Source organism: Zootoca vivipara, chromosome 14 (genome assembly GCF_963506605.1).
Source record: "Zootoca vivipara chromosome 14, rZooViv1.1, whole genome shotgun sequence".
Lineage (NCBI taxonomy): Eukaryota > Metazoa > Chordata > Lepidosauria > Squamata > Lacertidae > Zootoca > Zootoca vivipara.
The window spans coordinates 43,925,546-43,949,982 of record NC_083289.1 but is presented as its reverse complement, the minus strand read 5'-3'; the positions used below and the strand labels follow the sequence as shown (position 1 = coordinate 43,949,982).

Sequence of the window (24,437 nt, the reverse complement as noted above, 5' to 3'; positions counted from 1 at the left end):
AGCCCCCTCCATCAGCCGGACTGGGATCAGCTGCTGATTAGTTCTTCCATTCCCAGAACTGTTTCCACCAGCAGCCAATCCACTAGGCTGAATCTGAGGGAGGAGGTGATTGCAAGGTTCCCTCCACTGCTAGTTGGCACCTCCCCTCCCAGAATTCTCTCCTGCAGTGACAATTCCACATTACATAGTTTTATGTAACCAGTAGCAGACAGTTGATTCCTCTTCCCTCCCCATTCCTTTTTCCTCTTGTATCGCTACTCTTATAAATAATATTTACCTTTATATAGCAGTAGTAATGTCCTGCATGACAGCTGAAACCAGTATGTACCAAAACAGCATACAATGCATAAATAATTGGCTCTCCATTTGGCTGGGACATATATGGCCGAATATCCAAATACTCAGGGTATTTCACCTCCTAAACAGAAATGAAAGGGGGAAAAACACTTACATTTTTCTCAATTCAGCAGAACAAGGTTTTGGTATGAACATAAAAAGCCCTATACAGCTCAGGACCAAGTTACTTGGGAAACTGCCTTATCCCTTTTATACCTAGTAGTTCACTGTGTTCTGCAAGACATTTTCTCTTTCAACCTTTCAAAGTATCATCTGTAGCAGGTTGGAGCTGGGCTTCTAATGTGGCCCCCTCTGTTCTGTGGGGCAAGGTGTCCACTATCTGTGCTGAAGGCAACTTTTGTTTCTAGAAACTTGGACAAAAAGATGTATACCGTGTTTCTCATATTATAAGACATGTCTTATATTTATTTTTTCCTCAAAAACCCCCACTATGGCTTATTTTCAAGGGATGTCTTATTTTTTTCCTCCTCCTCCTGCCACGGCCGGCATTGCTGCTGCGCCTATCACTATGTCTTATTTTCGGGGTATGGCTTATATATCTTGAATGCTTAAAAATCCTGCTATGGCTTATTTTATGGGTATGTCTTAAAATATGAGAAACAGGGTACCTATATGTACATTCTGTGTTGCTTTTAAACCTATACTCTGCTGTTCCTGTGCTGTATCATTATTAGTAGGATATAAAACCATTTTTATATCGTCCTTCACAATATTTGCTTCCAGGCTGCAGAATGCATTTTAACGTGTCAATATTTATATCTGGGGCTATAAAATCCAATCCAGTTGTAGCGCTGTGTTACCTTTGTAATTTTGCCACCACTGAAATTTGCGAACCGTTTCAAGGACAAGGTGAGTACGTTTGAAGCCCGATGTATTGTAAACCTCTTTGATGCAGGAACCATTTTTTTACACCTAAAACATAAGCAGAGGACATCAAGTTCAGCTTTCGAGGCTATTTTCACTTTGTGTTATCCCATTTCCTGAAGTTCAAACAACTGCCTGCCCTATTTGAACTAGCATATGCAGGCTTAGATTTTCATAAATAAATAATGTCCATTCACAACAGCAAATTCAAGAAGGTTGCTCTTTGGGGCAAAGAGAAAATAAAATGCCCCTGCCATTTCCCGCCTCCCACATGCCCTTTGATCCAGGCCAATGTTAAAGGTCAGCGTGACTGGACACTTGACAGGAGGCCCATACCACAGCAGGGGCCCACTGACGAAAGCCCCCTGGCTCCTGTCCTCCTCTTCACTGCCAGCTGCTTGTCACCTGCTGCGGGCCAGAGGAGACAAGCAAGGAAACAACAGTGGCAAGAAGGAAAGGTGCCACTGTTTGCTTATTCATTAGCCCTGTCTTGCAACCAACCGTGATGCAGAGGAGCAGCAATGCCTCCCAACAACAGCAGGAAGACCCATGGGCTTCTGAAAACCTGGAGCCAGCGCTGCTCTTATTTTTCATTCATTCAGCTTATATCCCACCCTTACCCCCAAAGGAGCCCAGGGCAGCAACGATATAAATTCTGGAAACATTTTTAAAAGTGTTATGAAAAACAGTTTAAGATATTTTCTCCTCCAATGGTTTCAGGGTTGCCAGGAACAGTATCTTTTAACTGCCCTTCTAATGCCCCATTCATTTGTTTCTGAGAGTGGGGAGGAGAAAATACAACTTCAAGTTGTCCTCAATGAATTTGGATTGCTTTTAATACGCAAACAAGTGTCAAAATAAAGCTTGCTACACTACATATCACTAAATATGCCATTTTGCCTTGCAGTTGCACATTAAATGAAAGCCAAACTCTTTTTAAAAACCATGTTAAGATCCATATGACAAATTGGTATTTTATTACAAAGATACGTTAAATTTATTTCTTCTTACTTGCTACATTTATAGGCATTTTCACCATCCAGCTGTTCCGGCTTGACAAACTGCTCCAGAGCTTTGTTAACACTTTGAGCTGACTAGAAAAAGAGGAAGAGGAGAACTGAAGTGAGCTTCGCAAATAAAAATAAAACTATTCCAAGCTAACTCTAGTTCTTGGCAGCGTTATGAAGACTAGGACTAGCCCCCTGAGAAACAGTCTCTATCCAAATAGAGAGCCCGTGTGGTGTAGTGGTTAAGAGCAGTAGTCTCGTAAACTGGGGAACCGGGTTCGTGTCTCCACATGCAGCTGCTGGGTGACCTTGGGCTAGTCACACTTCTCTGAAGTCTCTCAGCCCCATTCACCTCAGAGTGTTTGTTGTGGGGGGAGGAAGGGAAAGGAGAATGTTAGCCACTTTGAGACTCCTTCAGGTAGTGATAAAGAAGGATATCAAATCCAAACTCTTCTAAATGTTTTCAATTTCGTTGTTTTGCATGGAACAATGACAATAAAGATTATCATCTATCTATCTTCACAATGCATTTTAAAGGGAGACGCTCTTCCAGCTACCAAATGCATTAAATCAGTGAATAAGGCATTCCAAAGTCAACTCTATCTATCATTCCCCCAGACCACAAACATTGTAAAATCATTTCCATGGTTTTAAATGACGGCATAAAACCATTTTTGCAGGGGGCTTGCCACCTAAATACTTCTTGAAGTACTTCTTGAAGAAAATACTTCTTCAAACAATAAAAAATTAAATTATCCAAGGGGTCCTGCAAAAATACTGCAGAGTGCTCCTGTCCATTCTCCCAGTTTTCAGTTTCCCCTCCCACAACAGTCAGCCAGCATTCCTCAGCCAATGAGCATGCTCAATCCTCACTGAGCTATTTCTGAGTTCCTTCCCCCTTCAAGACTTTTGGACTCCTCCAAACCTTGGGGTTCCCCCAAAACAGCTCTATCTTGTGCGTGCATGGTTTCATTTTTGCTTTGTAAGCAAAGCTCACCCTAGAACACTGGAAATGGAGAGAATGCTGGAACTCACGGCCACAAGGTATGTTGATGGCCACTAACATACGCAGAGGAAAGACCTGTCAATGGCTATTAATTACAACTGCTATATGGAACCCTCCATGTTGAGGGAGGCGATGCCCCTGATTGCCAGTTGCTGGCAGGGGAGGCAACAAGAGACTGCTTTCTTGCATTCATGCCATGCTTGTGGATTTCCTGGAACAATCTGGTTGGTCATTGTGGGAAGTAGGATGCTAAACTTCTTGGCCCTTTTGGTCTAATCAAGTAGGTCTCGTGGTACAGGAAAACATTTACTTTTCATGCACGCAATGACGAAGACAGTTTTTGCAGTACAGGCTTGCTGTATAATAGCTCAAGCCTTCATTCTGAGGATTGATGGGGACTCTCAGGCTTGGGGCCAAATGCGGCCCTCCAAGTATTTAAGTCTGACCCACGGGACTCTCGCGTGCTCACCTCAAGTGCTTTTGTCTGGCTGGAATGTGCTCTTGAGCTGTGATAATGGGTTGTATCAAATTAAGCTCTACTTAGAGTAGACCCATGGAAATTAAGCCATCTGTTAGCTGTGTCCATGGGCATAGCCAAGGGGGCAACTTCCTTCTAAATCATAACAAATCTGAGGTTCTGCCCCCCCAAACAAAAGCCTGCCTACGCCCATTAGTTTCAATGGGTCTGCTCTGAGTAGGACTAGCACTGGCTACAACCCATACAACCCAATGCTTCTTGCTTGCCTGGATGGAATATGAAGAGCTGTGTGGGCAGAAACTGCTGACTATCGCTACAACATAATCTGTTATGCAAAGGTGTCACATAGCTGCCTGATCCAATTTTTGCCTCTGGTCCCAACCCGTCACTTGTATGTGGCTCCCAGAAAGCTGTACATGAAAGAATGTGGCCACTGGGCTGTAAAACGTCTGCCCCCCCCCCCCCCGCTTTACTGAAATGGAATGGAACTAACCCCATTGGCAGCTTCCTTATATTTTGGAGTAGAGAAGCACATTCCTAATCTAACCAAACTGCATTGCTGCTGGAGACTTAAACAAAGCTTTTTCTTTTTGCAAATTAGCATACCTTTATCTCCAATGTAATATCTAGGTATGGATCAAAAGTATCTGAAACTCCTTTGCAGTTCATACATTTTACTGAAACAGGAAAAAAGAAGTTTAGAATAATATGCAGTGATCGAAGCCAGAGTTCAACAACATTCAAACAAGACAGAATGTCAACAATATGCTAAGAACCTACCTCTAGATCTTAGGTATCCTCCAAATATTTGATGAATGAATGTGGTAGCTTGGGTATGTCTGTCCAATCTAAAAACAAATCACAGAAGTAGATAATTTAATGTCAAAAGAGACACAAACACAATAATAGTTTCGGGGGTGGAGGTGTATTACTCTAGCTACAACTTACTTGTTGCTACCATTCAGACATGCTTTCTGCATAGCATCAACGGTGTACCGTAGAAATTCGTGTGCATCTTCCTGATTGCCAAAACGGAAATGCTTTGCTATTCCTAATATGCAAAGAAAGAAGTTACATTGAATATATCAAATAAACCAGAGGTGGCAAAACATTTTGGCCCAGCAGACCAGATCTTTACCTCCCCTCACCCAGCAGGCCAACTTTAACAGGTGGGTGGAACAACCCATCTGATGTCAGCTGATGCACAGAGTTCAATCCTGCTTTCCCCAGGCAATGGCTGTGTGGGGCTGTCAATCCAGCCATGTCTCTACCTGCTCACACCTGACGTCACACCTGACATCAGGTGTGGGCATGGTTTTGGAAAACGGCCTTGTGGGCCAAAATTTGGTCTGTGGGCTGATAGTCCCCGGCCCCCCCCAATATAAAAGTCAGGCTTACACAGCCTGCAACTTACCAAACTGAACTCAAACCCAACAGGGGCACAACATCCCTCCTGTTTTTGCTGCCTGCCTAAGACAGCAAAACTAGGAAAGTTGGTAGGCTACAATATATGGCTTCACGCTGTGTTGGGCTTTGTGGTTTACATGCCATGCAGAAGCTACGTAGTTTAAAGCATACTAGATGTCAAAGAAGATAAATGCTTACGTCTAAGATCATTTATGACAGGCATAGGCTTGATGACATTGCCGGAGTTTGAAAGCGCCTGGGTGATGTGACCTTGCATGGTGCACATCATGCAAAATCCTTGTTCGTGACCTGAAAAGAAAGGGGGGGCAGGGGAGAAATACCCATCCTGTATTATAAAACAAACAACTGGACAAACCTTTTTGCAGCTCACAAAAAGCACTCAGTTAAACAAAACATTGCTTCAAGGATAAGTCATTGCAATTGCTTCAAGGGGCAAAATTATTTACATCCAAGAGGGAAAGGGATGAATTTTTAAAAGGACACATATTATAAGCAATTATCTCCAAAACAAGCAACAGACACCACTCTCAACATCTAACAAATTCTGAGCAGCTTTAGTAAGCAAAGCAATTCTATATGCTATGTGTGAGAAGGCCTAAAAAAATGGGCTTGTTCTCACCCACCTGCCTTCATTCATACCTATAATTTGAGCAGCACTTACAGCTCAGGATAGTAAAAACACAGGGGTGTATACTCAGAGTAGCTCTATTGCAGTTAAAAGGCATGACTAACTTATATTCTGTAGGAACTGCCTTATACCGAGGCAGACCATTGCTCTATCTCGCTCAGCATTGTTTACAATCCCTGACAGAGACTTCTCCTCGATATCAGACAGGGAACATTTCCAGCCCGACTTGGAGATGCTGGGGATTGAACGTGGGAACCTTCTGCCTAAAAAGCAAATGATCTGCCACAGAGCTATGGCTCTATTATTGTTGTTGTTGTTGCTGCTGCTGCTACTAATTTATTATCCACCCTTAATCCTAAGGTCCCAGGTCAGGTTACAGTATTAAAAAACAATATTAAAAACAATTAAAAACAGCGTAGAACTGCTTTTAAGTTAACAAACCATGTTCTTAAGAAGCCTGCCATATTTAGAATCATAGAATATTGTCCACATTTTTAGAGAAATTGTGACAAATGTTAAAATATACTCACAGGTTTTGGAGTGTTCATGGGAAAGCATGTAGTTGGCAAGAGGTGGGGTGTAGGTCAGACACTGCAGTGCAGAGTTGAGGAAGCATGTGTTGCCAAGGTTTTGGAGACCGGCTCCAACTCTGTGTGTTTTTTGCCATTTCAAGCATATCTTCTCTGCTGGAAAGAGGACCTTCTGCGGGGCAGTAATGCCGTCACCAACAGCGGCTGAAGACCAAAGACACATTTTAAATATACTGAAGCGATTTAAGATTTTGAAAGATAGAATTTAAAAATTCAGAACAAAGGATAATGATGTTTGGGAAGCTCCAGCTAAAAGGTGGCCCAGGGTATGTGTGGAACCACCTTTAAATAAGTAATTTACAATAGTAAAGATAAATAAAACCCCATTTTAATTACCTTCCTGATCTGAACGCTGTATCTTTTTAGTGTTAAATAGGATTTCCATTGAAGAAATCTTAGGTGATCAATAGTGTATTTTGTTCTACTGATATACTGGGTATGCGTATCACAGGTTTTTCCTCTTTTTTTTAACATTTCTATTCCACCTTTCCTCCAAGGAGCTCAAGGTGGTGTACATGGTTCTCTTCCTTCCCATTTTACCCTGACAACTCTGTAAGGTAGGCTAGGCCGAGAGTGACTGACTGATCCAAGGTTACCCAGAAAGCTTTACAGCTGAGTGGGGATTTGAACTCTGGTCTCCTAGTCCAACACTCTGACCACTACTTCACACCAGCATCACAAAAGAAAAGTAGCATTTTCTCTGTTTATATAGAATGTGCATGTGTATCTTAGCAGGCAGCTTCTTAGAAGAGGCACCCTCTTCTTTCCTCCACAGGAAAGAATGCCTCTCAATATTATGCTTGCCAGTTGCAGGTTTTTTAAAAATGAATATTCGAAAAACACTATTACGACACATAAAAATCTTCTTAATCAATACTATTTTTTAATGTGTTTAATGGTTCATCCCAGCTGCTACCTGTGCCTTGTTTATAGTTACCAAGATAACTGTGGCATAACTACTGCAATAGTAGAATATGGCTTTCTCCTTTGGCTCTTGCCACAGGTGGAACAAATTTTCAAAAATTAAGGTTGCATGAGTTGCACAATAGGCTTAAGAATGTAAGAAGAGACTGCTAAAAAATGCCAGCGGCCCATCTAGTCCAACACCCTGTTCTCACAATGGCCAACCAGATGCCTCTTCTGGGAAGCCTGAGTGCAATAGCCATCTCCCCCTCCTGCAGTTTCCAGCAACTGGTATTCAGGTGTATACTGCTTCTGACAGTGGAAGTAGCTTGCAAATCCAAGTGTTCTGGTTGCTGTGTTTTATTGCTTAGTGTTGATTTTAATTATTGTGCATTGTATTTTTCTCGTTTGTAATCAGACCAAGGAATGTTTATTTGATGGGTGAGCATATGAATTTCATAAACAAAACAAAATAAAATCGTAAGAAGCTTCGGTGTGTTTTCTTTTCTCTCTCTTTGTTAATAGAGCAGCTTTGCTTACACAGATCCTTCTGAGCCGAGGGCTTGGATTTATCAGGTACTGATGAATTAGAGTACACTGCAGCTCCTGGCACTGGCCCCAAAGATATTTTGTGTTTTGGAGCTTCTAAAGAAGAAGACACAGCACCCCATCCTGCAGAGCCCGAGTCCATTTCTCCAGAAGCTGGTGCCACGGAGCTGAAAGGCTGTTTCTCAGAAGCCGAAGGCTTTGAGGACTCAGATGTCTTGTCAACTATGGTCATTGTTCATCTCTGTAAAACCGAGAGAGAGAGAGAGAGAGAGAGAGAGAGAGAGAGAGAGAGAGAGAGAGAGAAGAGAGACATCGTGGATGCACGGCAAAAGGAGTAGAAATCTTGATTCACTTTCTAAGTAAGACAACACACCGTTCTTTTTATGCATGATGGAAACTCAAAGAAACGTGAACCCCTCAAACAAAAGAAACACACTAGTCTTTGGCTATAGCACAATGGTCCCAAGTAGCACCCACCCACATAATCTCTCTTGAGACAGTTGCTGGTGCTTCTCCAGTTCCCCCAACCTCTCTGGCAAATAGACAAATCCATTGTGATGACCACAACCTAGGTTTAAGGTGCTATTTGGTGCCTAGCTTATATATTCGAGTTTCTAACACTGCTGCAAGGTCAGAAATGATGGCTCACTTGGTTTCTCAAGGAAGCTGCTTGCAACTCAGCAGGTGTTCTGCATAAAGTGACAAGGTGCTTCAGCACCTGTGCATTGTTTCAGACAACACCAAGGCTTGCATGTAGGGCAGACTTTGCCCGCTGCAAGCCCAAACGGTGACAGATTGCAAGATTCAGTACGGCCTAAGGCATGTGTCAATATCAGCAGCAAATTGGAAAAGAAAAAAAATCCCACCTTGCAAGACTGGATTGACCCTAATCAAGCATTTAAGAACCACAAGCACCTCTTTTGGCCATGCTTGTTTTCATAACACGTTAAATACTGATGTTATTTTTTATAAACAAGTTGCATACAAATAAGTAAGAAGCCATTGCACATGAGATTGTGTGGCATGGTAGTTTCTTTGGATTAATGCTCCCCACCCCCACCCCCGGGCTGTATTCCAGTTCCCTAAATGGCCGCTTCAATCTCTAGATATAGGGGGTGAAGGGAAGAGGAGGAACTAGCTTAGTTGCAACATCCTTGGGCCTTGGCCAACCCTGGCTCATGGTGGATGGTGGGCCAAACAGCACCATCCATCTACTTAATGATGCTGATGTTCACAAGGCTCTCTGTGTTAATATTAGTCGCAGAATTACGTATCTGTCTCATATCAGCCTACCAATTGAGCCTGACCATGGCAACATACTGCAGCCTGCATTATCCCAGTTCCCAACTTGGAAAGACGGTGCTGCATTGCAGGAGATGCCAAATTTATGGCTCTCCCAATTCCTTCTGGCATTAATGTCAAAAGAGGGTATGGTCACACAGCTACCCTAGCATTGCATATCCTCATTTAAATAAATACATAAATGCTGCACCAGAGCTGCTGCCATCCATACGATATTTTCTGTCTTGAAGGCTGAAAAGTGGGGAGTGTACACACATCTGCAATAGCGCTATAGCAGCTCTGATTGTGACACTGTCTTTCGGTTGTAAAAGGCTAAAATATAAAGTACAGTAGTAGTGCTACACTACTCCAGGCAGAGGAAACCAATTGCAGCATGTGCTAGTTTAAGCTTGCAATTCAACTGCTGGCATGCACAATTTCTTCGTGTGCTAAGAGAATGGCACACGCAAGGCTGGACCAAAGGAAATATTATAGTAATGCAGCCAGTAATGTCCCACCAGTACATATCATTCTACGTTTGGGAGGGAAGCAGAGAGAGGGAGGATCCAGCAGGCAGGAAGAGCCCATGTTAGTGAAAGGAACTGCTGGAGAGGGCTAACTGTAGCATGTACTGTACTATACTAACTCCCTATTTTGAAACCAGAGAGATCTTAAGGAAATCTAACCTCTCTGGGTGTCTAGATGAACACAAAGCCCAGAGATTGGCTTGACAGTAACTGAGAACTGAAGGTTACTGGAAGGAAGTGTTTCACACATATGAGGTTACATAAAGTAAATCTAACAGCTTTCATTGCTATGTTAAACAGCACATTCTCAGAGCTCCCTATTAAATCTGGCTTCCTTTTGGAATTACGGGGCTCAGGTTACCAAAATTGCCCAATAACATAGCAGAAACATACTGAGAAGCACATCTCTGCGCCAACACTAAACATGCTTAAGTATTTACTCATTTCCTGCATGTGCCTAGTTCCTGTTCATTCTTAGTTGGAATAGCAATGAAAGAAGAGCACATCGGAAGCGCAATTCTCTTCCCCCTATTAACTAGGAAAAGGTACGGTACAATGTGAAAGGGCGCAGGGAGGAAGGGGCAGAGGGTCAAGGAGCCCTCAATGTGCAAATAAGCCAATAACACAATTGCTGAGCAGGAGTTCACTTGCAAGTCATCTCAGAGAACTGTTTATAGAAGAGAATGAACACAGCAGCCAAAATTCATTTGGAAGATAGTAAACCACACTCCAAGTGCATCATTCCGGAGGTGCCTGGAGCAAACCTAGTAATAAGAGACAACTCCAAAACTGTCAACTGCTCAGATAAGATTATCCGCCTACAAACACAGATGCGAATCCAGACAGAGTACATTCCATTAAGCAGCAGGGTGGGGCAGAGGGGGGGTGGGAGGAGGGAAAAAGAGGTTTATCATCTTTTCTCCTCTAGGAAACAAGGATGCTTCACCACCACTTGGGAAATGGAACAATAATGAAAAAAGGCAAAGAGGAAATTGTCACAAAAGTAAAGACTGAAAAGTAATTCTACAGCGCAGTAGCTGTGATTCACTATTTTACACAAGCACTTTCTTGTTAAAATGGCATGGCTCTCAATACTGTTGCCAACAACACATTAAGAGAAAATATTTATGACTCCCAATAAGCCACAGAACATGGCGTGTGCCTGAATGGCACCCAATCAACGACTAGTATTGTGTAACTTCCACTGATTTCAATCGGGTGGGACCTGCAAGTCTTACACAATCCTACGTGACTAGATGGTGAGTTACTCCACGTGGGCATACTTACTGGGAAGGAGGCCTTAATAAATTCAGTGAGACTTGCTTCCAAGACAACAGGCCTAAGATCAGCTTTCATGGGAGAGGTCTCTGATCTGACTTAACAAGCCATACTGCACTGCTTCCAGTTCACTGCTCCCTGGGAGCAGCAAACAAACCAAGAAGGGGGCAGGCAGCTTATGACACATGCTGTGTCCCCCCAATTTCAGCCTATACAGCACTGACCCAGGTAGTCACCAGTCGAGGCACTGACCAGACCTGCTTAACTTCAGCAAAGTTGCTGCATCATGTGCCCTCAGACCATGCCCTGGGACTAGTCTAATCACCTGCTTCATAGCAGGACTCTCGGCTTCTTTAGGTCAATCTAACCCAATACTTTGGCCACCTCATGAGAAGAGAAGACTCCTGGAAAAGACCCTGATGTTGGGAAAGATGGAGAGCAGAAGGAGAAGGGGACGACAGAGGACGAGATGGTTGGACAGTGTTCTCGAAGCTACCAACATGAGTTTGACCAAACTGTGGGAGGCAGTGGAAGTTAGGGGTGCCTGGCGTGCTCTGATCCATGGGGTCACGAAGAGTCGGGCATGACTAAACAACAACCCAATGTAGAATACAATACAAAGAACAGGAAGATGGCTGCATAGCAGTTAGCTCCTGATGACTCAAAGCAAGTAAGACAAATTGCATGCACTATAGCAGCAGAGAAAATACATATAACACAAAGTACACAACAAACAAATACACAAACCCAGGGGCACTGGTCAGCCTGACCTATGTGAAGGAGTCTGCCTTCCATATCTCCAAACTGCACCCCAGTTCCATATTGCGGTTATATACGTTTAGGAAAATTGTCAGTGTGTGTCAATGGTTTCAGATGGGAGACAGAGAGGTTTGTGAAAGTGCAAGAATCTAATCACTGGTATTCTGAAGCAATCCGCAAGTTAAAGACTGCCTGAATTAAAAGCACCACATGAAAATGTGAACTGACCTTCCACAGTTACTATAAATCATGGGTAGGCAAACTAAGGCCCAGGGGCCAGATCCGGCCCAATTGCCTTCTAAATCCAGCCCGTGGACGGTCCGGGAATCAGCGTGTTTTTACATGAGTAGAATGTGTGCTTTTATTTAAAATGCATCTCCGGGTTATTTGTGGGGCATAGGAATTGATTCATCCCCCCCCTCCAAAAAATATAGTCTGCCCCCCCACAAGGTCTGAGGGACAGTAGACCGGCCCCCTGCTGAAAATGTTTGCTGACCGCTGCTATAAACATTGAACAAAATAATTAATACTACAGGGGTCGGAAACCTGGATCCCTTTTGATGTTGTTGGATGCCAATTCCCATCAGCTTCAGTCAATGGGTAATGGTCAGGGATTATGGGAAGTGTAGTCCAGCACTTCTGGAGGGCACAGTGTCCCCATTCCTGTAACAAAACTGACCAATCTGAGAAAAATACAGAGGCCATCATTTATGCTTTTTACAAGTTCAATAAATTGCAATGCATCGAGTGTTTAGAATTTATTTCCCGATAATTTAAGGCAGATGCAGACTGGAGGAGGGGTTTATTTGTTTTTGTTTTTATTGTGTATTTTATGTTCTTTATCTTGTATTTTTATGTTGTGAACCGCCCTGATATTTATAGAGGAATGGCGGTACATATTTAATAATAATAATGGGAAATTGTATTTTATAATAGCATAGCAGGTAGATGGATAGATGGCTCAGCTATAAACTTCAGTAACATTTAGCAACAGGTAACTACCCAATTTTCAGTCTGTTTGAAGAAATGTTGTACACCACACTTACAAGGGCACACCTTACAATAAAATCAAATACCTTAATTGGAAACATCAGGTCTCTCATTAAAAACTTATAATTATTTTAGGAACACCAACCATTAAGAATGTAAAGTCCCAGCAATTACCCCCAGTAGTTCCATTTTGTTTTACTTTTTTTGGATTCAGAACCTCTCTGCACAAGCCCTGTCTCCCCCCACTGGCCGCCATTTCTGTTCTCAATTATTTATTCTACCCAGCTTCTTGTTTCCTTTCTCCCCACAATTGTCGACCTTGTGCCTAAATCTTTCAATTTAATTTCACTATGTTCTTTTACAACAAAGTTAACTGGTTCTTCTAACATATTCCATTCTGAAAGAAGCAATTTACTTGCAAAGAAGCAGCTCTGTGTGTTTTAAAGGTGCCTTCAAGATACATTTGTGTCTGCAATTTTATACTTACAAAGCACCATTTATGCCAGGAGAGTCTAAAGTAGTACTGTATGTTTCCAGCTACAGAGGCTATAAAATGGGCTTTGAGTAGGGGGTGTGGTAGCCAGTACACACAGAAGGTAGAATATCTGTAAAATGTCTATCTCCCCTATCCCTGGAAATTAATACTGAAGGTAGAAGCATTTGATACATTCCTCCCTGGGGAAGGTGGATTTTGCAAGGAACAGAAGAGGCATGTATTGATACTTTCCCTCCCAGCTCTACTACACGGGATTCTATTGTGCTGCCGCTATAATATCATTCATGCCAAATACAGAGCAACACGGCCGTGATGTCAACATGTCACACAGCCAGCGTGCATACAGAAAATGTCCATGCGGGAAACAAGATTCGCCGCCCTTGTTCAAACCAAGCAACAGCTGCTGCAACATGTCTAATCAGATGTGGCAAAGGGATGAACTGGACTGAAAAGGTGGACACGTAAGCTATGGATCTAAAAGATGCAAAAGGACCCGGGTCTCTGTTAATTCCCATCCCCACCACATCAAAGCCCGATTTCCAGACACAGGGGGAAGAATGAGAAGAAGGGAAAGTACAGGAATCACTCATTTGAGAAGTAGTGTCCATGGCAACCAAGCAAAGGAAGTAATACTATATAGAGAATGACAGGAGACTTTCAAACCCACCCACCCCTTCAGCAGCAAGGGGGAGGGGCATGAGCAGGGGCACCAGAAGGAAATGTCAAAGTGAAGACAATCTTACAAATCAGAGGGAAATAAGATATGGGCACCCACAGGAATGTTTCCAAGGGAGAGGAATAAACATATATACATAATTGAAAGGTGGAAGCAGGCAAGTTTCTCACAAAACAGATGATAATATCTCTGGTTCTACAAATATTTTATTATTTGGAAACATTTGCATCCTTGCTCTTCAACCAAAAAGGCCCTCAGAGTGATTTACATACAATTAAAACAAGACAGTCCCTACCTACCTCTCTCTTAAACAAAAAAACCCCACAACAACCCACATGACACACAAGGAGAAAAGAACAGGCAGGCAGAGGAAAATAAAATAAAAACTCAAGACATCAATTTCTAAACAGTTGTTTCTATAATGACCAGCTGGCTCAAGTCTGGGCCAGGAGGTGCCTTCTGTCCCCAGATGACAGCTGAGGGGAGAGGGAGGCCTGATGGAGCTGATCTGTCACAGAAGCTGATGAAGCTCTCAAACTGCTGGAAGGGCTGCCCTTCTTTTTTTCTGTATGAAAGCTGGCAATCTGGGGCTCATGGCCTGTTGTGTGGGGACTGCCCCCCGTTACCCCATGTGGACAGCCAAGGTGGGGGGAAAGACAATGTAGGGTACTCACAAACTGGGAAGGAAATGGGAGAAAAAGCAGTATATATGGGACCAAGAAAAGAGGGAATTCTGTAACTGCCTCCCCCCCCCAAAAAAAATGGGAGGTCAGAGGAAGCAAGGCCCTTGCTCCACACTAAAGCTCAAGCCCTTCCTAGAGGTGGAGTTAGACCAGGGGTCCCCAAACTAAGGCCCGGGGACCGGATGCGGCCCAATCGCCTTCTCAATCCGGCCCCAGGTTGGTCTGGGAATCAGCATGTTTTTACATGAGTAGAATGTGTCCTTTTATTTAAAATGCATCTCTGGGTTATTTGTGGGGCATAGGAATTCGTTCATATTTTTTTCCAAAATATAGTCCGCCCCCCCACCAGGTCTGAGGGACAGTGGACCGGCCCCCTGCTGAAAAAGTTTGCTGACCCCTGAGTTAGACAAATAGGATGCACACATGAAAACCATGCTGAAACAGAGAATGGAAGATTGGGGCAAACTATTCAAAAGCCCTCTGACAACCATACACACAGAGAGAAGCATGCACACACCAAGAATTGGATGTATACCCATACTCCTCTGGCAAAGCAAAATGACTATATATGTATATGCAATACACACACACACATGCACACACTAATACCCTAAAAGCCAAATGTGCATACATCTCTCTGTACACCAGTGGTGTGAAACGCACACTTTGCAAACCTCAACTATATATAAAATGTGCATAGGAATGTATATATGCATACACACACTTGCCAGTATACAGACACACACTGAAAGAAAACCGACTTTATGCAGACGTGTGTGTGCACCAGAAATACTTGTGCATGCACACAGGGATAAATATGCACGCATACGGGTAACAGTAGTACACAAACATAAAACACAGGTACATATACACACCTCTGTCCCTCCAAACCATCCAACTGGCATGCCTTCCCTTCAGTCCCCTCTCACTCCCCCCCCCACCATTTTAGCAGCAAAGCGGGGTTGAAAGGGGGGGAGCATTTCACAAGCTCCCCCCATTTCTCCCCCAGCCACAGAAAACAAGCCCACGCACATATCACAGAGCCCATCCCCCGCATATCTCCAAGGCCCCAAACCTCGGGCCCCATAATGCCTCCACACCCAGCCCCCACTTGCGCTGTGTGAACGCGGGGCGGCGTTTGCAAGAAGAACGGGGTCGGGGGGGTCGGAGGTCACCCCGGGGCAGAGATGGCTGAGGAGGGGGGGTCGTGAGAGAGAGAGAGAGAAAGAGAGGGGAGGCAAATGGCAGTGGGCGGGGCGGGGCCAGGACACGCATGGGCCTAGTGGGGAGGCGGGAAGGGAAGCGCCGGGAGAAAAAGAGATGGGCGGAGGAGGCGGTGGCTGAGGAGACATGGAGGGGGCGCTCCCGCCTTAGCAGGGGGGCGGGAACGGGCCGCGCCAAGCAGCCCCGGCCTGGGGAGGGACGGAGGGGGCGGCCTAGCCCAGCGCGGTTCCCCGGCGCAGCCCACCCGGCCCCCTCGCTCGCTCTCTCCCGCTTTCCCCCCTCACGCTCTCGCCGTCCCCCCTCAGCCTTTCCCGCTTCAGTTACCTGGGACGGCGCTGCCGGCTCCCCTTTCGCCTCAGCCCGGCCGCTCCGCCTCCCTCCCCTCCTGCTCCTGCTTTGCCCGCGTCGGGGAACAATGACGTGCCCTGCTCCGCCCGGCCTCTTGCATCCGGGGCCCCGGCGAAGGCCGGCGCGGCTCTGGGTCACACAGGGACCAGCGCCGCCCCTGCGGCTTCGACGGGGGGCCGGCAGGGGGCGCTGCGTTCGCCGGCGTCTGTTTTAAAAAAAGAGATGGGGGCGGGGCAGGGGCTCGGCGGAACTGCGGGTTTAGGGGCGGTCGGCAAAGAGGCAGGAGGAGGCGGCGCCGCTGCGGTGAGGGGCGGTCTCGAAAGTGCGAGCCGCGAGTGGAACGCAGATTCGGAGTTCGGTTGCGGCTGCTGTTTAACGGGGTGTTTGGGTCGTTTGTTTTCGCGCAGATCGGCGGTTCTGCGCACGCCTTGCTCGGAGGCAAGCCCCGCTGAGCTCACTGGGGCTTCCTCCGTGTGCCTTGCAGTCTTAACGGTGCAGCCCTAACCATGGTCTCACCCGCACATTTAAAGCAACACGTGGCTTCCCTCCAAAGAATCCCTTGGAACTGTAGTTGACCTACCCCCCTCAGTTTGGAATTCCCAGGGCCCTTAAACTACATTTCTCAGGGTTCATTGGGGGAAGGTATGTCTATTAAAAGTGGCACGAGAGTGCTTTGGGTGGTGAGGATGCAACCTGAGTCTATTGGGGTAGTGGGGTTAGGATTGTAGCCCAGAAGGCTCTCTCTCATTTCTTCACCACCACCGCCACTGAAGCTGCTATTATGTGAAAGAAAATACAACAGCAGCTGTCGAGAATCTTTGGACCTCCAGATACTTCTGAACTACAACTACTGAACTACAGCTATAAAAAAAAACTTGGGACCATAAACCATTGATGGGAGTTGTAGTTCAGCAACATCTGGAGAGCCAAAGGTTCCCCACTCATGGTAATATAGGATTGCAGCCTTACTTCAAAATGTTGGTGACACCTGCTGCTCTGTCAATGCCTGTGATTATGCTCAAGGAGAGATTTGCACAGGTACGTTTTCTTAAGCATCTGGGAATTTTCTAAATACCCAATGGGGTTGTAAACACTAGTCTTCGTCAAGAAACATAGGAAGCTACCTTGTAACTGGTCCAGGCCATCTCAGCACTCCCAGGAGGGTGCGGGACAAGCAGGGCAAATCTTTTTAGCTGCAAATGTTTCCACATTTTTGTAGCAGAAATCTGTACAATTATTTCAGCAGGTCATGCAAAACTATAAGGTCATAAAGAAGGTGGAGGTGTACCATGTTTGATGACTAGCACAGATAAATGACACCCTGCTGAACCAGCTCTACAGATGGCTCAATATTCTACAACTACTCCACAAGTACCTCGTTTTCAGGCAGGAAAATGGTAAAGATTTTGAGCTGTAGAATGGTATCTTGTGGATACAGAGAAATTCACATTTTCAAATCGTAGCACTTCTAAAGTGTCTAAAAATAGCACCCAGCAGGCACACTCTTTGAAAGCAGAAAGGTTTTGACAGGGTACAAAAATCTCGAGGAAAACCATGGCGAGTGAAACATCAAGGTGAACAAGAGTATCCATATGAAATCTTTATAATGGATCATGAGAAGGCACAAGCCATTAGCTGTAATGTTCAATTACCAGGGCCTGAAAAAGATATGTTCTAATTAGTCACTTCTCAGTTTGCTATCAGATGATTTCTTGAACCAAATATCCCCTAGTGAAACTGATGGCCCTATTAGCTTGACACAGATGTCTATGCTGAGTAAATCACTGCTTGTCTTTAGATTTGCTAGTGGTGGTGGTGGGAAAACCACAGGCAAACAAAAATCAGTGGCCATCTTTTCTTTGTTGGTTAAAAGAATGCAAATCCAAAAATACATATTTAACAATGAGGACATTTGTTTATTTATCCATCTCATTTACAATCCACCCTTTACGATCTGTTCCCACCCAGGGTGGAGATGCATCACATAAAACCTCATAAAATATAAATACCATACAGTGGAACCTCAGTTTATGAACACCTTGGTTTACGAATTTTCGGTTTACGAACGCCGCGGACCCATCTGGAACGGATTAGTTCACTTTCCATTACTTTCAATGGGAAAGTTTGTTTCAGTTTATGAACGCTTCAGTTTATGAACAGACTTCCGGAACCAATTATACCCATGCTTCAGGTTAAATACGCTTCAGGTTGAGTACTCCGCGGACCCGTCTGGAACGGATTAATCCACTTTCCATTACTTTCAATGGGAAAGTTCGCTTCAGTTTATGAATGCTTCAGTTTAAGTACTCCGCGGACCGTCTGGAACAGATTAATCCACTTTCCATTACTTTCAATGGGAAAGTTCGCTTCAGTTTATGAACGCTTCAGTTTATGAACAGACTTCCGGAACCAATTGTGTTCATAAACCGAGGTACCACCGTATTATAAAATACCATAGTTAAACACACAACATCAATAACCAGTCTGGTGTAGTGCTTAGAAGTGCTCAGCCAGGTCTCCTAAAAGCCTGGGTAAAGTCTTCAGCTGCTGCCAAAAGGTCAACAATGTCAGGGCTCAGCTTACTTCAAAGTGGTCGTTCTAAAGATAGGGAAAGCCTGTCCATGTACCATTGTCCCCCAAGTTTTCCTCAAGTGGTGGGATCATCATCAGACATTAATTAAAGGGCAGGTCAGTATGGAAAGAGGCATCCCTTCAGATACTTGGGTACAAGGCTGGCCCGCCCATGAGGCAGGGTGAGGTGACTGCCTCAGGTGGCAAGTTCCACAGGGGCAGCAGATCCTGACTGAGATCTTAATTATCCCATTGTTTCTGATGTAGATCTTCACTCACCCCTTCTTCCCTGGGAGGGAGGGGGCACCATTTTGTGGTTCACCTCAGGTGCCAAAATGTCTTAGGCCAGCCCTGATCCCATAAGCACCTTGAATTGGGCTCAGAAGTGAATTGGCAACCAGCACGGCTTTTAACCCCAGCTGTATGTGAGTTTAATGTGCCTGTCAGCACTCTGGCTGCAGCATTCTGTTCTAGTTGCCGTTTTTTATACACATCAACTCCCATTCCTGTCTACCTTGTGCGTAGACAATACTAAAATAAACTCTTCCACGGGGCTCGCTTCCCTCCACAGCTATCCTTTGGTTCCCACCCAAGGGACCTTGATCCATTACTCCCTGGCCCCATATGCACAGTAAGAATAATGTGGGTGGTGCTGTGGTCTAAACCACTGAGCTTAGGGCTTGCTGATTGGAAGGTCAGTGGTTCAAATCCTCGCGACGGGATGAGCTCCCATTACTCAGTCCCAGCTCCTGCCAACCTAGCAGTTCGAAAACACATCAAAGTGCAAGTAGATAAATAGGTACCACTCTGGCGGGAAGGTAAACGGCGTTTCCGTGCGCTGCTCTGGTTTTGCCAGAAGCAGCTTACTCATGCTGGCCATGTGACCCGGAAAAACTGTCTGCAGACAAAACTGTCTCCCTCGGCCAGGAAAGTGAGATGAGTGCTGCAACCCTAGAGTTGTTCACAACTGGACCTAACTGTCAGGGGTCCTTTACCTTTATAATAACAATAACAATATTAACAATAACAACAACTAAAAAAAACTAAATCATCATCATCATCAAGGTCATAATAAGACCAACAACAACCATAAAGGCCATAATAGAGGTTATTATAATGATAGTAACAACCAGTGTGAAGTACTGTAGTGGTTAGAGCAGGCAACCCCAGACTTGGCCCTCCAGCTGTTTTGGGACTACAACTCCCATCATCCCTAGCTAGCAGGACCAGTGGTCATGAATGATGGGAATTGTAGTCCCAAAACATCTGGAGGGCCGCAGTTTGGTGGACCAAAGGTTAAGATCCCCACTCAGCCATGAAGTTCATTGGGTGACCTCGGGTGAGTCACTCTCACTCAGCCTCGCCTACCTCACAGGGTTGTTGTGTGAGTGTAAAACAGGGAGAACTCCGTGCACCACCTTGAGCTCCTCTGAGGGAAGATGGAATAGTAGTAACAAGCAATAGCAACGCCTGGGCAGCAATGCTAAATAACCCTATCTTGCGTTGACCCTTCCTCGCTGCAGCAGAAAAGCCCCGTGGGTCTTGGAGGAAAGTGCTGGGTGTTAGCCCCATTAAAACCGATGGCGGCTTCCTTCCGAGTAAACACGCCTGGCAGCATCGGGCTGTGCTCCCATCCGCACAGTGAGGATCTGTGGCTGCCATCCTAATACCCACCCACCCCCACCCTTAACTGGGCATTATTATGGGGACTGAGTGCGCGACTTGCACACTGAGGAGACCCGCCCGGGCTCGCCCTCTTTCGCTCGAGAGCGGCCGCGCTTTTTCCCCCTGTCCCCGGGCAGAGCAAGGGGGCGCCGGTGGGGCGGCCGAGCTTCCCTGTCAGGAGGCTCCGGCCTAGCGAGGGAAGCCGGGCTCCGTCCCCGCCTTCTTTCCCTCAGCGCGCTGCACGTACAGGCCCTCCAAGCTGCGGGTGGGAAGAAGGGCCTCCTCGGCTGGGAGCAAAGCAGCCATGTGGCGAGAGGACGGCGCCGGCTCCTCCGGGCAGCGGCCACGGCCGTGGCGGGTTGAGGAGGCTCCGCCGACGCCTCCCGCAGCCATTGCGTTTTCCCAGGACGGCGACGAAGGGACGGAGCTGCCCTTCGACGGTGCGTTACCGAAGGGGGGGGGGGAAATCATGGTTTTGAGAGGGGAGGAAGCGCGGGGTGGGGGGAAGGCCTCCTCTCTTGCACGGTAGGGGGAAAACGTGTGCAGCAAGCTGAGCCCGGTCATGCTAGCCCTACTCAAGAGTAGACCCGTTGAAATGACGGGGCACGGCTTGCCTCGGGGGCCATGGACTTCGCTGGGGCTGCTGTCAGTTGGGTGCAGCGCTTAGGAGAGGTTATGTTCCCGGCTGAGGGCGGCAGGACCTCCTATAGCTCGCTATGGTGTCTCCTCAGAAGTAAGGACTAGTGGGACTTGCTCCCAAGTAAGTGCTGCAGATTGTGAAGCCATCATCATCGTTATTTTTTTTATTATGTATGGTGTCTCCTCAGAAGGACTAGTGGGACTTGCTCCCAGGTAAGTGCTGCAGATTGTGGAGCCATTATTATTATTATTATTATTAATTTATTTGTACCCCAGCCACTCTGGACAGCTTCCAACATAGGCCTCTATAAGAACATAATAAAACATTACATTGCGTGCTCCTGGATGTTTCTAATGTTCTTTAGGTCACCTTGGGAGATGAGGTGGGGACTTAACGACTAAATAAGTTGTGCCTGGCTGTGTGCTGGAGAGAACCAAAAAAGAGAGAGGCAGATCTTTGCCTCAAGGGACAGTATAAAATTTGACACAAGGGAGCCAACCTATGGGGAAGGAGGGAGAGACAGAGGCTAATAATTATACCCCATAAAGGGCAATTTGCCTTTCAAGACCCGTAATAATAAAATCTAATTGGTGGTGTGAATTCCTTTTTCGTCAAGTCCTGTTGGCAATAGAAGCTTAGACTGTGTATACACATTTCCCCGTTGGGGGGCATAATGGGAACCGTAGTCCCCCCCCACAGAGCTACAATTCCCAGCACTGCTAACAAACCATAGTTCCCGGGTTTCTTAGCAGGGCCGTGTGTTGTAAATTGTATGGTGTGTACATAACCTTGGGCTGCAATGCTACTCCAACTTAGCTGGGAGTAAGCGCCATCGAATTCCATAGGACTTCAGAGTTGACATGCTTAGGATCCTGCTGTTAATGGCCTGTCCAAGTGCATGTGTGCTTGGAAGTAACTCCACGCTGAAATTCACAGGACTTGCCATCAAGCAAGGGTGAAAGGGAAGGTTTATGTCACAATAAACTCAGACCACAAGTGGTAAAGCGTTTCCTGAGCCACGTCACTTTGGACAAGGGGTTTACCTATTTAAAAACTGTTCTGCTGGAATATTGTGCCAATATCCACCCATCCTACCTGAAGGAGTTCAGGATTAAAAACAACACATAAATTTGACGTAGGGATGAATTCTGTCAATATTTGTGTTTGCTTTGGGATAAGGCTTGGTAAATGAGGCTTTAGAATAATTAATTGATAGAATAGAATAGATTCTGCTGCTTTGCACTGCAGGAAAACAGTAGGTAAGGAAGAGGGATTATTTGTGCCCTCACAGGAGACTAGCTGTTGGAATTATTTTAACGGCATGGAAGACAATAATATACCAAAAGTTATGCAACTAAAACAAGCTAACAGGTACTGTACATGTTATAACACGTAGGGGACATCCAGATCATAGGGCTTTTGAATCATTTTAGTTTTGCTGCTCTCACTGTTTCTGGTTAAACAACATATTTTGACATAGTCTACTCTCCTGCCTGCCCTTGGGTTGAGTTCCTCCCCCCAGCCCCGAGAAATTTTAAGCTTAAAAACCAGGAATGGGGTAGCTGTGGCCTACCAGATTTTGTCGGACCACAATTTCTATAATCCCTGACCATTGGCCTTGCTGGCTTGGGCTGATGAGAATTGGGATCTCAATAGCATCTCACCAAAGCTGGATTATTTAACGGTTTTTGTGTTAGGAATGGAATAATGTGCATGACTGAACAGTTATGTAGCTACATCATTCTTCTTCACCTTGAGGGAGAGTTAGGGGGCAGTTTCATCATTCCTACTGATCTGTCTTGTGACTTTCTCTTTAGGGCCTCTGGGTACTCTATAATTGCATCAGCTGCCCTTTTTATTATACTGATGCAAACCATGTTCTTTATCATTCCAAACTTAAAACTTAACTTAAAAGCAGCCTCCTTATATGTTCAGCATCCTGGGGTGGGGTTGCATCAGGCCAGGGGAGGTGGGGAAAGGCCCACCCATTTGTCTCTATGGCAACAATCTCTTTGGGCATGTAAATGTTAGTGTTTAACAGACCAGCTAAGGTCATTGCCTTTCAAAGAAATTGGTCTGACTGGTTCAACAGCTTCTTCTAGATTCTAAACCTCACTTGATGCAGAATCTCAGGCCTGGAAGGGACATGTGGATATCATCCAGACTAATCTTCCACCAACTCATAAGAATAGTTTATTTTTAATGATATTATTTCATTAAATGTTACATCGCTTGATTGCTTTTTTTTAAAAAAAAAAAAACACCCTCAAAGACATTTGCATATCAGCCTGCCAGATGGAACTATCCCTATCCCATGTGCTGTTCAGGAAGTTTATCCAACTCCTCCAGAGCCAAATTCAGGGAGGGCAGCAGGGGGTGAAAACCCTGTTGCACAGTGGAAACCCTTGCGTAGGGATTCTGTAGATGGAGTTCGTTGGGTCAGTCCTGCCCTTTATCTGGGAAATATGTGGCCCTCTCAATAAAACTGTAAAACATTCCAGCGCTGATATTTCTTAGAATAGAAATATTACATAAATTGTCGTTTAATTCCACGGTATTTTCAACTGCTCATGAGAAAATATGCTGGTCAGCAAGCCTGCCTTTCAGCTTTAATTTTTGCCTTGTCTATTTCAGATTCTGATTGGCCTGCAGAGCTTCGAGGTGCAAATGGTCCTCAAAAATTAATGAACATTACAACTTCATTTGCAAACCAGCTCCTGCTCGTTTCTCTGCTAGAGCATCTTTGCCATGTGTATGCACAAAATCCAGCACGTTCAAGACGTTTGTTTCAATGTTAGTAAGAGCTTGACTTACTTTTGCATGGTAGAGTGGTGGTTCTCAGTTCCAGCAGCTGAAGAATTGCATTATTTTGTCTGAATTTATTATTTTTATAAATACATTAAGTAAGAATGTAAATAATAATAATTTGAGCACATTAAGGTTGCAGTCCTATAACCCATACCCTATACTTCAAGGGTCGTAAACCTCGTTGAACACATTGGGTCTTACTTACAAATAAACGTCAATAAGCTTTCAGCTCACCATACATCTCTACCGGTGGTGCACCTCAACTTATCTGAATTTCAACTTAATCTTTAACTATTCTGTTGTGTTGTTATTATCTTTGCTCTTATTTACTGGAAACTCAAGCATGGTAACTTCAGATATTCACAACACCAACCTGCTACAGTTGTGAAAATTAGCCATCTTTAAATAACTATATTTGATAACTGTATTTATGGAGCAATCCTAGTACACGAGATACTCTGACCTAATCAAGCACTACTCTGCGCTATTTGCCCGTGGCTTGCAAATCTTGATGCATGTGTGCTTCTCAATACCATATGGCAGACTCCATCAAGTAGGAAAGTAAACAATTTTAGCTGCCAGTTCAAAGTCTTAGATCACTTAACCAGTTCAAAGTTCTTCAGAGTTCTGATGTTACTCTTGAAATGGACATATTGTAAAAAATAATAATCAGCCATAGTA

General features: G+C 45.0%; 2 protein-coding genes across 9 annotated transcripts in view; one reads left to right on the top strand and one right to left on the bottom strand.

Annotated features, from left to right (window-relative positions):
* USP42 (ubiquitin specific peptidase 42) overlaps positions 1-16,133 on the bottom strand; it is a 38,245-nt gene extending 22,112 nt beyond the window's left edge. For all 6 annotated transcript variants that reach the window (XM_035132223.2, XM_035132226.2, XM_035132225.2 and 3 more), the window contains exons 1-10: positions 16,049-16,133; positions 7,802-8,051; positions 6,299-6,502; positions 5,318-5,428; positions 4,661-4,763; positions 4,493-4,560; positions 4,319-4,389; positions 2,233-2,315; positions 1,158-1,269; positions 278-418 (exon numbers count right to left, since the gene is read on the bottom strand). In XM_035132223.2, the coding sequence (XP_034988114.2) occupies positions 278-418; positions 1,158-1,269; positions 2,233-2,315; positions 4,319-4,389; positions 4,493-4,560; positions 4,661-4,763; positions 5,318-5,428; positions 6,299-6,502; positions 7,802-8,042 (1,134 nt within the window). In that variant the 5' untranslated portion in view covers positions 8,043-8,051; positions 16,049-16,133. The remainder of the gene's footprint in view (positions 1-277; positions 419-1,157; positions 1,270-2,232; positions 2,316-4,318; positions 4,390-4,492; positions 4,561-4,660; positions 4,764-5,317; positions 5,429-6,298; positions 6,503-7,801; positions 8,052-16,048) is intronic.
* A 4,311-nt stretch (positions 16,134-20,444) lies between these two features.
* EIF2AK1 (eukaryotic translation initiation factor 2 alpha kinase 1) overlaps positions 20,445-24,437 on the top strand; it is a 28,962-nt gene continuing 24,969 nt past the window's right edge. Inside the window, exons 1-2 of one of the 3 annotated variants that reach the window (XM_060282994.1) lie at positions 20,445-20,748; positions 23,583-23,741. In XM_060282994.1, coding sequence (XP_060138977.1) covers positions 20,613-20,748; positions 23,583-23,741 — 295 coding nt within the window. In that variant the 5' untranslated portion in view covers positions 20,445-20,612. Of the gene's footprint in view, positions 20,749-20,844; positions 21,161-23,582; positions 23,742-24,437 lie in introns of those variants that run through there. The other 2 variants (XM_060282993.1, XM_060282995.1) reach the window with 2 other exon arrangements.